Source organism: Carcharhinus amblyrhynchos, chromosome 11, assembly GCF_965287045.1.
Source record: "Carcharhinus amblyrhynchos chromosome 11, sCarAmb.v2.hapA, whole genome shotgun sequence".
Lineage (NCBI taxonomy): Eukaryota > Metazoa > Chordata > Chondrichthyes > Carcharhiniformes > Carcharhinidae > Carcharhinus > Carcharhinus amblyrhynchos.
In genome coordinates this window covers 28881172-28894571 of record NC_137334.1, presented here as the reverse complement: position 1 = coordinate 28894571, position 13400 = coordinate 28881172, and the positions used below count along the sequence as shown (strand labels likewise).

Below are 13400 nucleotides of genomic sequence, written 5' to 3'. Positions count from 1 at the left end.
TGATAACGGTACCCACTTTACCGGTCAACGGATTAAAGAGTGGTCCGATGACCATAAAGTAGAATGGATCTACCACATTCCGTATTATCCCCAAGCTGCAGGATTAACTGAACGAATGAACGGGCTATTAAAGCAACAACTTCGAAAAGGGGGAGAGGGAAATAATCTGGCTAGGTGGCGATTCCGTTTGGAGGACGCGGTCATGCGGTTAAATAATCGCCCTTTGTTCAAGGGACAGACTCCTCTCCTTAGAATGAAGATTCAGAATGTAGAAACAGAAAACATATTACATCCTGTTAAAATTTGGCTGATGCATGATACCGCAAAGATGCCTATAAGAGGGACACCAGAAGCAGCTGGTCTTGATCTTTACGCTATTAATGCGGTCACTCTTCTCCCGCAGCAGAACACTGTAATTGAGACTGGGATAGGTATACAGTGCCCCAAAGGATTTTATGGACAGGTGGCTCCGCGATCTAGCCTAGCCCTTAAGGGGGTTATTGTAATGGCTGGAGTGATCGATGCCAATTATCAGGGCACGATAAAAGTAGTATTGCATAATTTGTCTGACCAACCGATCCCTTTAGAAGCTGGGGACTGTATTGCTCAAGTCTTGATAAAACCTGTACACATGGGACCATTAGAGCAAATCCAAAAGCCGACACAAATTACCTTCAAAGGAGAAGGGGGATTTGGTTCTACAGACAAACCAGGAGCTAAGGTGTGGGTAGAACAATCCGAGGGACCTCCGGTTCCCGCCGAGGTTATTGCACAAGGACATGATAACACAGTAACTATAATGAAACCAGGAGAGGAGAAATGGGTGAACGTCCCTGCTAACAAATGTTATTTACGGGAATCCCAACCTGTCATGTGCAGTTTTTTTTTGTTACACAGAATCATGAAGCAACTATTACCACTGCTGCTGTGCTGCTTGGAATTCCTGAGTGCTCAGGCCTGGACCCCCGGTGACGAGGCAGTTATGGGATCAGGGTTGTGGGGCGCTTGGCCCACGAAGGACAAACAACGAGAACAGGATAATTTCACCTGTTCTGCCAAACAGACCTGCGATCCCATACTGTATGTGCGACCCGGAAGAAACTGCGAAGTTTATTGCATAATGGACAGGATTAAGTCAAAGTGTAATATTACCAGGATGAAGGACCGGTCCGACCCATATCGATGTTATTGTAAAAAACCGATTGTAGAGTGTAAGGGAAAGTTGAATGTAACTATAACATCCAATGTAACCCTCTGTATAGGATGGCTGTCAAACCGAACATGTTCAGAGACCAAATGGAATGAATCTTTCCGTCATAAAACAAGTGATCATAGACCATTAGAGATTTTAAACGCCACTGTAATCAAAGGGGGAGGCGCATATGGAGTGCGAATACATTGGGTGTCAGAACCCAAAACATTTATGGCTCGTGTAGTGCCCATACCTCATACCTGTGAATTGGTGGGGGATGCTTTACGCCATACCCTAGTGAAATGGCAGATGGTATTCCCACCTTTGCCAAAACGTCGAACGAAACGCGCCTGGTATGATGCCATACTGGGTATAACAGGAACTGGTATAGGACTGATAAATTCGATTGATGTTGAAACTGTCTCCAGTAAACTAGCGAGCGTAGGACGATATGTGAATGACATGACTACACTCACGGCTGCTTGGATGCCACAGGGTTTGAAGTCACAAAAGCATCAAGCACAATGGGATATGTTGGCTGCCAAACTGTTCTTAAATATGGCCAATGATTCGGATGCCAAATGGACAAATCTATCTCAATGGGCAAACTGGACTGAATGTAACATACAGGAAGTATACGTAAAACTACAGTTACACAACATGCAACGATTACTGACTACGGGTAATTACCATGAATGGAGGAAAATATGGAACATTTCGACTGTATTATGGATAACCTTACATGCAGACAAAACGATGTGCAATGATATTCTTTGTTCTGGTATATGGGAACAATATAATGTATCTAATTATGATCGCATGTGTCAATATCATACTGTACCAATTATTGCAAAAGGGGCATTTTGGATTTTGCAATTACGAGGAATGTGGTTAAATATTGATACCTATCATACATATGATATATCTGATTGCTATGTGACAGACCGAGGTCGTATTTGTTCATTACGAACAGGATATGATAATTTGTGCCTACAAGGACAAGGCGTGTGTAAATGGACACACCAGGACCCGAAAGACACTTTGTTTGAAGTAGGGCCTCATACACTGTGTGTGGCCACTATGAACCCGCATCCGCAATTACCCTATTATCCCTATTCGGGTTGTGTAAAAAAAGTTTATATTTGGTCATGGCATAATCGGACTTACTTCCTAACCAATTATTCCACAACGGATGCAATAACCTCTATACAGTGGGATGTGCTTCATTCAGATTATTCCATTTCTTTAGAAAATCAACAGCAAATTTTAAATCAATCCAAACAGTTGGAGCAGATGGCCAAAACACATTATCATAACATTACCAAATTAATTATTCAAACCGCAATAGCAGGACAAAAATTGAAGCACCTTAGTAAAATTATTGAAGAAGATTCTGCCCACTCATGGTGGTCTTTATTTGAAGGATGGTCGTCACAGGCACAACAAATGTGGAATATATTAATACATCCTATCGTTATGTTATTAGTATTCATTATTATCTTAACTATTAGTAATATATGTATTTGTCGTTATTTACAAAAATTAAAGCAACGAGCAGTGTATGATGCATTGCTTCGCTGACCAAGGGCCGAATGTAATAGAAGTAATCAATGTCTGGTCCGCGAAACAATGCCTCCTCGATCACAGAATGTTAACAGGGCACTCAATACAATCCAAAAACACATTAAAGATTCTTCAACACTAAAACTTACAAAGCCCTATTTGCGTATGTACCAGACTACATACATAAGCAAACAAGGTGATAAAAGCCCTATTTGCGTACATAAACAAAGGTATATGTGCCAAACTGCACAAGCAAGTAAATAAAGGTGATGCACAGTAACTCACGTAATCGCGTGAAGTACTCGGGAACAGCGCGTGAACACTCTCAGGACTGTCATTGATTGGATATCAGAGCAGAGGAATGAGCCTGATCAACTCATTCCTCAGCCTTTAAAAAGGGGGATTCCCATTGTCTCGGTGGACTCTCAACCGTAGGATAAGCGCGCATCGCCCGGTCGTTATCGGGACAATGTGTTGGTCCTTCACCGAGACTGAAACGGGCTCCCCAGTCGTTGGAAGGATGAAGGCACAGTCCTGATGGTAAATATACGTAACTCTTCTTCTTAATACCGTCTGTAGACTGTAATTGTAGCTGTTCTTCTTTTTGAGTGCTTAATACTGTATGTATTATGTAATTGTATACCATAGATAAATAAGGATAGATAAGTAAGGATAAATAAAGGTACGAAGTGTGAACCTAATCTTGTTGTATACCGAATCATTCTCTCACTCTCTTGAGTCTCCTGCAAAATTATAACTTTCGTACCGTAACAAAAGGGTTGGCTTATGAGAGGCTGAGTGGCTTATGAGAGGCTGAGTAGACTGGGGCTATACTCATTGGAATTCAGAAGAATGAGAGAAGATCTGATAGAACCATATAAGATTATGAAGGGAATAGATAAGATAGAAGCAGGGAAATTGTTTCTACTGGCAGGTGAAACTAGAACCAGGGGGCATAGCCTCAAAATAAGAGGGAGCAGATTTAGGACAGAGTTGAGGAGGAACTTCACACAAAGGATTGTGAATCCATATAATTCGCTGTCCAGTGAAGTAGTTGAGGCTATCTCATTGAATGTTTTTAAGGCAAGGCTAGATAAATTTTTGAACAGTAAAGGAATTAAGGGCTATGGTGAGTGGGCAAGTAAGTGGAGCTGAGTCCATGAAAAGATCAGCCATGACCTTATTGAATGGCGGAACAGGTTCGAGGAGCCAGATGGCCTACTCCTGCTCCTAGTTCTTATGTTCTTCATCAGTGGTAGGGCATCCGGACAAAATGGGATTGTATTCACAATTGAAAGATGTGTCATAAATTTAGGTCAAATTCAGACAAATATTCCCTAACCTGCTGAGTGCATCCAGTATTTTCTGTTATTGTTATTGAGATTCAGTTCCTGGTTTTAACATTATAGTATACATATCAGGCTTAGGTCCCTTAGAATTCCCCCTTCCTGGAAAATAGATAAGGAACTGTCTACAAAAGCTAAACTTTGGGCATGCTGTAAATCTGAAATAAAAATTATTGTTGGAAATACTCAACTAAGAAACTGTCAAACTGCCCTCAATAACTGCACTTATATGAAAGCTTGGCTAAACAACTGATGGACAAAGTCAAACTGTAAACTCCTCTTCTACAAGAGTTTTTGAAAAGTAGAAAGCAATATTTTAGATACAAAAAGACATCGACGACCCATGTTGCACCTATATGAACCAGTTCAAGCACATTTACTGTAATGCAACTTCATTATGGATAGGTCCTCATCCCAAATACTAATAGACTACAAAGTTAACAGTAACAGATTTCTTTCATAGTTTCATGTACGGCAGTCAGTGATCATATTCATAGAAAATATTATTTGTCAATCTAAATCTTAAACTTAATACATATGGCCTGAATGCTTTATAACGTTTTCATAAAACATACTGAGCTATTAAAAGTTTATATCAAGTTTTGAACTAAACATTCTATGGGTGAGTTGGCAAAATTCCAGCAATTAATTTTGAAAAATCTCACGTTTTCCCTGCCATCACTCCCAACTTACCAAACTGTCATACACAGTCTGCCATCCATCCATCATAATGACAAACTCCCTCCGGATACCCGAGAATGATGGAAGTTCATCAAGCCGGCAGAACTCATCCCAAGACTTTGTAGGAAGCCAGTCACATGGCTTCTCATGAGGGTTATCTAAGCCAATTCCACCAGTCAGCAAAAATGTCCACTCCTCATCATCAATCTGAAGATAAAACCAGAATTAATTGACTTAATATGTCCACAATCTGATAATAAACCATAAATAAACACAACTGAAGGGAAAACACTGCTCCAGTTTGAACATTTAGCAAAATTTCAACAATGTGACGGGAAATAATTTTCTGTATTTATTTTACTTAGCAATGCTAGATATCCAATTGTGTTTGTAAACTAATAAACATTACTCAAGTAAAATAATAATATGTTATGACAAAACAATTCTTTGCTGGAAGATGCAGCATTTTGCTTCCTTTTTGCACGAAGTATGTTGTTATAGAAAGGAAGGAGTTTAATTTCAAGTGGCCCTGATTTCTCCACTCACCTCCCATCTGCAAATAGAAAGGTGGATCTTTATTTTTGATTTCCTTATCTAGAACTGATAGCATATTTTCCCCAACCTCTCAGTTTAAGAGTGATCCAATCCTCTACAACCTCGCAGCAAACTCAACATAGGCTATTATCATGCAGTTAGCTACACACATTCAGAACATGGGTGGGGTGTCTCTACATAGCCCTGGTACATTTACACAATAAAAGCGGGGTGTGGGAAAGAAAGGAGTTCAGGGCAAAGACGACAAAAAAAGTCAGAATTATTGTTTCTTGTAAGCCCAGAGCCCAGAATCAGAAGTATAGTGGTATATTCCTTCAGAGAAGGTAGCAGGCTGAATCTGATACTGAGTGACCCACTTTTCAAGTAGCCAATGATTTCCACGATAGGTGAAGCACATAGAGATTAATTAGTCTTGTAATGGGCACTGGTACAGAAATTATTTTAGAAAGATGCAATTTAAACCTGGACAGAGCTCTGCTGCTGTTTTGGTTGATGCAAGATGGCAGGCTGCCTCTTTTAGCTTCACAATATTACAAATTGTCGCAGTTCTTGGGGAGATGATGGGCCCTATTTTACTATTTTGATTCTAAGTACTGGGTGGACTTGAAACTGGGAGTGTTTCAGATCCAGCTTTCAGACCCATTCTGAGGCACACCCATACGCACTCTGCCTGCAAAAATATCAGTGATTCCGAACCGTGCTGCACAAGCCTGTGGGTGGGGCTTAATGCCTCCAAAATCCTGCAGCTCCGAACAGCGCCTCCAACTGTGCATGCACAGAAAAATAGTGATAGAATGCTGCTCCCCTGCCTCCATCCCCCCAAGCCGGATAATGCTTCCTCCTGGCCCCAACTGACATTGCCCCACCCCCACAACATTACTGACCTCCTTATCCGCCAACCCCTCCCACCCAGACCGATTCCCTCCCCCCCACACCCCCCTGCTGATTTCAGGCAGAGTCATCGCAATCACCCTTTTCCCTCCACTGATCTCAGGCAGAGTGGCAGCAGACCTCCCCTTCCCCTCCACTGATCTCAGGCAGAGTGGCAGCAGACCTCCCCTTCCCCTCCACTGATCTCAGGCAGAGTGGCAGCAGACCTCCCCTTCCCCTCCACTGATCTCAGGCAGAGTGGCAGCAGACCTCCCCTTCCCCTCCACTGATCTCAGGCACAGCAGTGCTTCCAACTGCGCATGCACAGAAAAAAAAGTGATAGGATGCTGCTCCCCTGCCAGATCCCTCTGGGCCAGATAATGCCTCCTCCTGGCTCCCATCCCATAACATTACAGACTCCGTATCTCCCCACACCCCCGCCACCCAGACCGACCATGGGCCTCTCCATGCCCCCTTCACCCCACCGATCTCAGGCAAAGTGGCAGCAAACCCGCACTTTCCCCTCACTGATCTCAGGCAGAGTGGCAACGGCGTCCCCCCTTCCCCTCCACTGATCTCAGGCAGAGTGGCAGTGGACCCCCTCCCTTCTCACCCCCGATCTCAAGCAGAGGGGTGTTGGATGTTAGGCAGCTACTTCCTCACTAATTGGAATGCCCGAATCAGACTTCTATGGAGCACGTCTGTTTCGCACCGATTCTGGATGGGCAAACGCGGTGGTAAAGGGGTAAGTGCAGGTAAGTTGGGTGTACAGCCCATTAAGTCAATTTAAATGAATGCAATTGCATCTAAATGGTCGTCGCACCTGTTTCGGTCGTGCTCCCAATCGTGGCCATTTTTGGCCCTCGGTGGAGGGGGAACCGACGCGGACGCAGGTGCGAATCACACTTCTCACCTCATGCCCGACTTTACCAAGTTTTCGCATCCAAAAAGGTGCGCAACTTGATGGTAAAATCAGACCCAATGTAACTCCAATTTCTTCTCCAAAACAAAAGGAAAATATTGGAGATGCTAGAAATCTGAATTAAAAACAAAGTTTTTCCAGAACTTTCTGTTTTTAACCCACTTCTTCTTGGTTTGGACAACGGATATATTTTCCTGGTCTGGATTCTTCAGTTAGTTAATGTTTATCTAGTAATAAGTTCAGCAGAGATTTCAGGATTCTTTGTCCTCACAGATGGGTCATCTCCAATGGCCAAAGCCTGCCTTAGAAATATAAAGTGCCCAGTGTAATCCTTTTGGAATTTTCCTTTGCAAGCATGGAGTTATTAACACTTCTTCAGGGATAACAAAATTGTAGCTGCTCTGAATGCCAGGAAGTTCCAAGTGGGTGAGTCATAATCAGCAATGGCTTCAAACATTTGCACAGTTTTAAAGATTTTATAAACTAGCCATGCTGATACTTATATAATATATTTTATAAAAATACCATGAGATCTTAACTCTGGGACATGACCTAAACATAAAACAGGGGTTGTTAGTACCATAGTTTGAACTTACGTGTTCCTGAGGACAAAAAAGTGAATAATGTGGAATCAACTAGTTAGTAGATATATGGAATCAACTAACTAGTAGATATATCTCAGCAGATGTACCTCAGAAGCAGTACAAATGTTCCAGGAAATTCATGCACACTCATAGGTTGACATAAATTAGTTGAATGCAAATTTCTTTGGAAAAAACAGTACAATACTCCCATTGAGCTGGAGTTACACTGAAAGATTCCAGGGAATTTCAAATCGTAGCTATCCTTTAGTAACAGTCGCTCCATTAAAGGAAGTGCATGAGTTCTCCTTCAACCAGTATTTCATTTAATGTCTTTCACCACGTGCTACAAAGAGTCATATGTTGGGATTTGAAATAACCGCCATGAGCAGCAAGGTAAATGTTTTACAAAAGCAATGCTATGTTACTGACAAAAATGAAAGCTTCTCTAAGACTACTGAGAAATAAATATCCCTTTCTTCATAGCTGTGTCTCAAAAATAATTTCTTACAGGAATGTTGACTAAAAATAAACAACTACTACAATTATCTTAAACTTTACTTCAAAATATTCCCAAAGTGTAACTTCACATATATTAGGTTATTAGTGAAAAATAAAGAACTAACCAGTCCTTCATGTCTTAATAGGTTAATAGTCAAACAAAATGAAAACAGCAGCTTGTCCTTCTCAAAGAGTGATCGGCAAACATTCACATACAATGAGTATGTAAAATACTTTTCAAGGATCTTCAACCTAAAAGTATTGAGGAACAAATTAAATATTAAAAACATTTAAAAACACAAGTATGAATTATTTATATTGCTGTTATTCTCATAGGTTTTATGATTGATCGTATATGAAAAGTCAACAAGTTCCATCAAGGCACACTCCACACCACAATCTTCCCACATTCAGTCACCCTTTTGGAAAGCTGGGAGTTTTGCTCTGGTACTGGGGGCAGAGGGCCCTAAAAAGGCCAGTGGACATGGATTCAGACTGATCTAGCAGCATTTCACAAGGGCATCCTGATCTCTCAGTGCAATGGGCGACTTCCTCCCTTTCTCCATGGACATCAAGACAGCATCAGCAGCATGTTCCTCCAACGCCTCCCTGACACAGGTCATCGGCTTCGGGGTTCCTTCGATGGGTCCCCCTGCCTGGCCCCCATCAAGATCCCACATCTTGACCCACTTCATGATCCACACCTGCACGCCCCTCGCACAACTCCCCATCATAGACCCCTCTCAGGAACCCCTCCCCCTTGGCACTGCCTCGATGCACTGGCGGTGCCCAACTGGCACTGTCAGAGTGCTCAACTAGTGCTGTTAAGGTGCCTGATGGGCACTGCCCGTGAGTACCGCCTGACCATGCCACTAACCACCCAGAGGCTTCAATGGCCTCCAAGCCCCCACATGTGACCATCACACCAGGTCTCCACTGCACTCAAAGGCACAGGATTTGTATGTTGGGATTCAAATGAGCTCTGCATAATTAAAAGTTACTCTAAATATGCTAATCAATTTTGCACCCTTTCTTGGCATGACCCAAATTGTGTCATTAGGAAGGGGTCGGGAGGAGTACAAACTGTTGGATGCTGGGGAAAAACCGATCTATAGACCAATACGCTATTCTCCAAGTTCGTTGTGATCCACGCCAGGTGCGTCAAGGTCGGATAATTGCTCCCAATGCTTTTTACTGACAGGCCTCCTCCCCCCTTGGTGAACCCTGCCAGTGGAACTCCTCAAAGGGGGCTCATTGGCAATGCCAAATGGCGCTACCAGAGTGCCAGAGGGCAGTGCCAGGATGCTAGGAGGCAGCACCAGGGTACTGCCTGTTCACATCCTTCTCCCTGGGGGCTATACTTATCTGTGCACAATGGTAGCTTCTCTTCACCAGGTTAATGATTTGAAAAACATGTGTAACCACTCAGAATAACGTGATGGGATGATACAGTAGGAAGCCTGCTAATTATATTTTCATGCACTGAAATGAAATTCTGACGTTCCTGGACGGAACCTTGTTATGTCACAGGCAGGGGGCAAGAAAAATAGGAAAATGAGATTGTGCCAGCAACACTCGTTTTACAGCTCTTATGGGATTTTGCGTCCAAGTTGCCATTTGCGCGAGTGGCAAACGCAGGTGCAATGTTCTCCTCCCCCAACCTGAACCATGAGCAAAGTGACATTAGGGTAAATAGGATCGAGGAGTTGAAGGCCAACTCAAAAACTGGTGCTGGAGAAATAGGATGGGAACAGTGTACTGGTGAATCATATAATTAGAGCAAAAGAGAGGGCTTTAAACTAAATAGTGGCGGGGGAGGGGGCGGGTAAGAGGAGATTTGGAAAGTAAAAGAGAAAGGACAAGACAAGATGTAAATAATGATAACCAAGGTGTGACAGGAAAGTACAGACCACACAAACATAAAATAGAGTGAGATTAGGGACAGATGGTGAATACAGAATTAAATGTAATTTATCCTTATGCATGCAGCATTCATAACAAGATGGATGAATTGACTGCACAAATAGAAATAAATGAATCTGATATGATAAAATGCATGGTTCAAAGTGTCCATGGCTGGGACCTCTATATTCAAGGGCATTTGACATTTTGGAAGGACAGGTAGAAAGGAAAAGCAAGGTGGAGTTCCTCTGTACCAAAGGATGCAATCATTACATCAAGAAGAAATTATCACAGTTTAGAGAAAGAAAATGTCAAATCAGTTTAGGTGGAGATAAGAAACAACAATGGAAATCAGTCACTGGTGGAAGTAATTTATATGGCCCTGACACTAGCTACACCATAGGAATCAATATAAATCAATGGGAACAATATAAATCAATTCATGGAAATTTGTAATAAAGGTGCTGCACTAATCATTGGAGATGTTAATCTTCATAGAGATTAGACAAATCAAGTTGCCAAAGGAAGCCTGGAGGATGAACTCTCAGAGTGTATTAGGGACAGTTCCTTAGAACAATACATTATGAAATTGTTACTGGTTACTTTAGACCCGTCAATATGTAATAAAACAAGATTAATAAATGACCTTGTGGTAAACAACCTTCTTAGTAAGAGTGATCATAACATAAGATAATTTCACATGCAGTTTAAGGGTGAGAAAATTGGGTCTGCAACCATTGCATTAAACTTAAAGAAGGCCAATTATAAGAGTTGGCTGAGGTGGACTGAGAAAATAGGTTAAAAGATAAGATGATGGAGGGACAGTAACAGGTATTTTAAAGAGATATTTCATTACTCAACAAAACTGTAATCAATGCCTCCACTATCTCTGCAGCTATTTCCTTCTCCCTGGGGGCTATACTTATCTGTGCACAATGGTAGCTTCTCTTCACCAGGTTAATGATTTGAAAAACATGTGTAACCACTCAGAATAACGTGATGGGATGATACAGTAGGAAGCCTGCTAATTATATTTTCATGCACTGAAATGAAATTCTGACGTTCCTGGATGGAACCTTGTTATGTCACAGGCAGGGGGCAAGAAAAATAGGAAAATGAGATTGTGCGAGCAACACTCGTTTTACAGCTCTTATGGGATTTTGCGTCCAAGTTGCCATTTGCGCGAGTGGCAAACGCAGGCACAATGTTCTCCTCCCCCAACCTGAACCATGAGCAAAGTGACATTAGGGTAAATAGGATTGAGGAGTTGAAGGCCAACTCAAAAATTGGTGCTGGAGAAATAGGATGGGAACAGTGTACTGTTCCATCAGGTCAGGGGACTTGTCAACCTATAGTCACATTAGTTTTCAACAAAACTATATTCCATTGAGAGAAAGGGAATGTAAGAAGAAGATCTACCTCTCCCCCCCGCCGTGGCTCAGGAAAATAAAGATGGTATCAAATTAAAGAAAATGACGAACAACATTTAAAAGATTAGTGAAAGACCATATAATTGGGAATATTTCAGAAGTCAAAAAAGAATGACTAAACAAAGCAGATATTTGACTATGAGAAAACTAGCAAAACTTTTAAATGCAGATAGTAAAACCATCTACAAGTATAGAAAAATTTTAAAAAATAGCTAAAGTGAGTGTTGCTCCCTTAGAAGGTAAGATTGGGGAATTAATACTGGGAAACAAGGAAATGGCAAAGACTTTGAATAAGTATTTTGTATCTGTCTTCATAATACAGGATACAAAAAGCATCTCAAGAACATTAGAAAAGCAGGATTCAAAGGGGAGAGAGGAACTTAAAGCAATCACAATCATCAGAGAAAAAGTACCAGGAAAACTAATGTGACTATAAGTTGACAAGTCCCCTGGACCTGATGGCTTACATCCTAGAGTCTTAAAGGAAATAGCTGCAGAGATAGTGGAGGCATTGATTATAATCTTCCAAAATTCATTAGATTCTGCAAAGGTTCCAGCAGATTAAAAAAATGCAAATGTAACATCTCTATTCAAGAAAGGACAGAGACAAAAAACTGGTAACTATGGGCCAGTTAGTCTAATGTTCCTCATTGGGATATGTGAGAATCAATTATTAAGGAGGATATTTGCTCTCAAGCGGAGGCCTCCAATTTGGGATCTCAGTGTAAAACAAAGGGTCTCCCATTTAAGATGGAGATCAGGAGGAATTTATTCTCTTAGAAAGTCGTTAGTGTTTGGAATTCTCCTCCCCAGTGAGCAGTGGAGGTGAAGTCATTGAATTTGTTTAAGCCTGATTTAGACAGATATTGATTGATAAGGCATACAGAGAGGAAAGTGGAGTTAAAGGGCAAAATCAGATTAGCCAACACTTTATTGAATGGCAGAGCATGTTCAATGAGTCAAGTAGCCCATTTCTGCTCCTATTTCTTATGACCTTCTAAGTGTTGGAGGTTCTCAGTTTGGAAGGTGCTATTGGAGGAGCCTTGGCAAGTTGCTGCAATGCATTTTGTAGATTAAGACTGCTTTGTCCTGCATGATGTGCAGTTTTCTTGAGTATATTTGGAGCTACGCTCATTCAGGCATGTGAAGAATATTCCTTTGTGCTCCTTAGTTGTGCTTTGTAGATTGCGGACAGGCTTTGGGGAGTCATAAGGTGAATGACTCTCCACAGAATTTCAAGCCTCTGGCCTGCCCTTGTAGTCACAGTATTTATATGGCTGGTCCAATTAAATTTCTGGTCAATGGAAAGACCAGGATGATGATGTTGGGAGTTCATTGTTGGTAATGCTGTTGAGCATCAGGTGGAGGCAGTTAAATTCTCTCTTCTTGAAGACTGTCATTGCCCAGCACCTGTACAGAGTGAATGTCACTTGTCACTTATCAGCCTGGGCCTAAATGCCGTCCAGGTCTTGCCATATGTGGGCACGGATGGCTTCAGTATTTTAGAAGTTGTGAATGGTATTGAACATCACTTTCCCTGTCTTGTTCATTGCCAGCCAACCCTTGCAATCGCCATAGCTCCCTATACAATGCAGGTCATGATGTCGAGGCTGGGCACCGTTGGTTCATATAAATTTAAGAAGCTGCATGAATCTATGCTGACAGTGTTTAACAGCAATATGAATCTAAGCCTTGCTGAAGGTGTCAGTGAATACCCTGTGCAAACATTTCTCCCGTGTTCAGGAGCAGCTGGTGAATCTGCTGGCGGTTGAAAGCTGAGAGTTCTGTCATGAGGATCTAGCATTGCACTCACCTTGTCGACGTGAATAAGGCCTTTGAACTTCTTCCGTAATTGGA

General features: G+C 41.9%; 1 protein-coding gene across 1 annotated transcript in view; it reads right to left on the bottom strand.

The window, feature by feature from the left end:
• The window catches only part of dnah7 (dynein, axonemal, heavy chain 7), a 438937-nt gene that overhangs the window by 98799 nt on the left and 326738 nt on the right, over nucleotides 1–13400 (bottom strand). Inside the window, exons 51-52 of the mRNA XM_080198799.1 lie at nucleotides 8337–8463; nucleotides 4795–4989 (exon numbers count right to left, since the gene is read on the bottom strand). Coding sequence (XP_080054925.1) covers nucleotides 4795–4989; nucleotides 8337–8463 — 322 coding nt within the window. The remainder of the gene's footprint in view (nucleotides 1–4794; nucleotides 4990–8336; nucleotides 8464–13400) is intronic.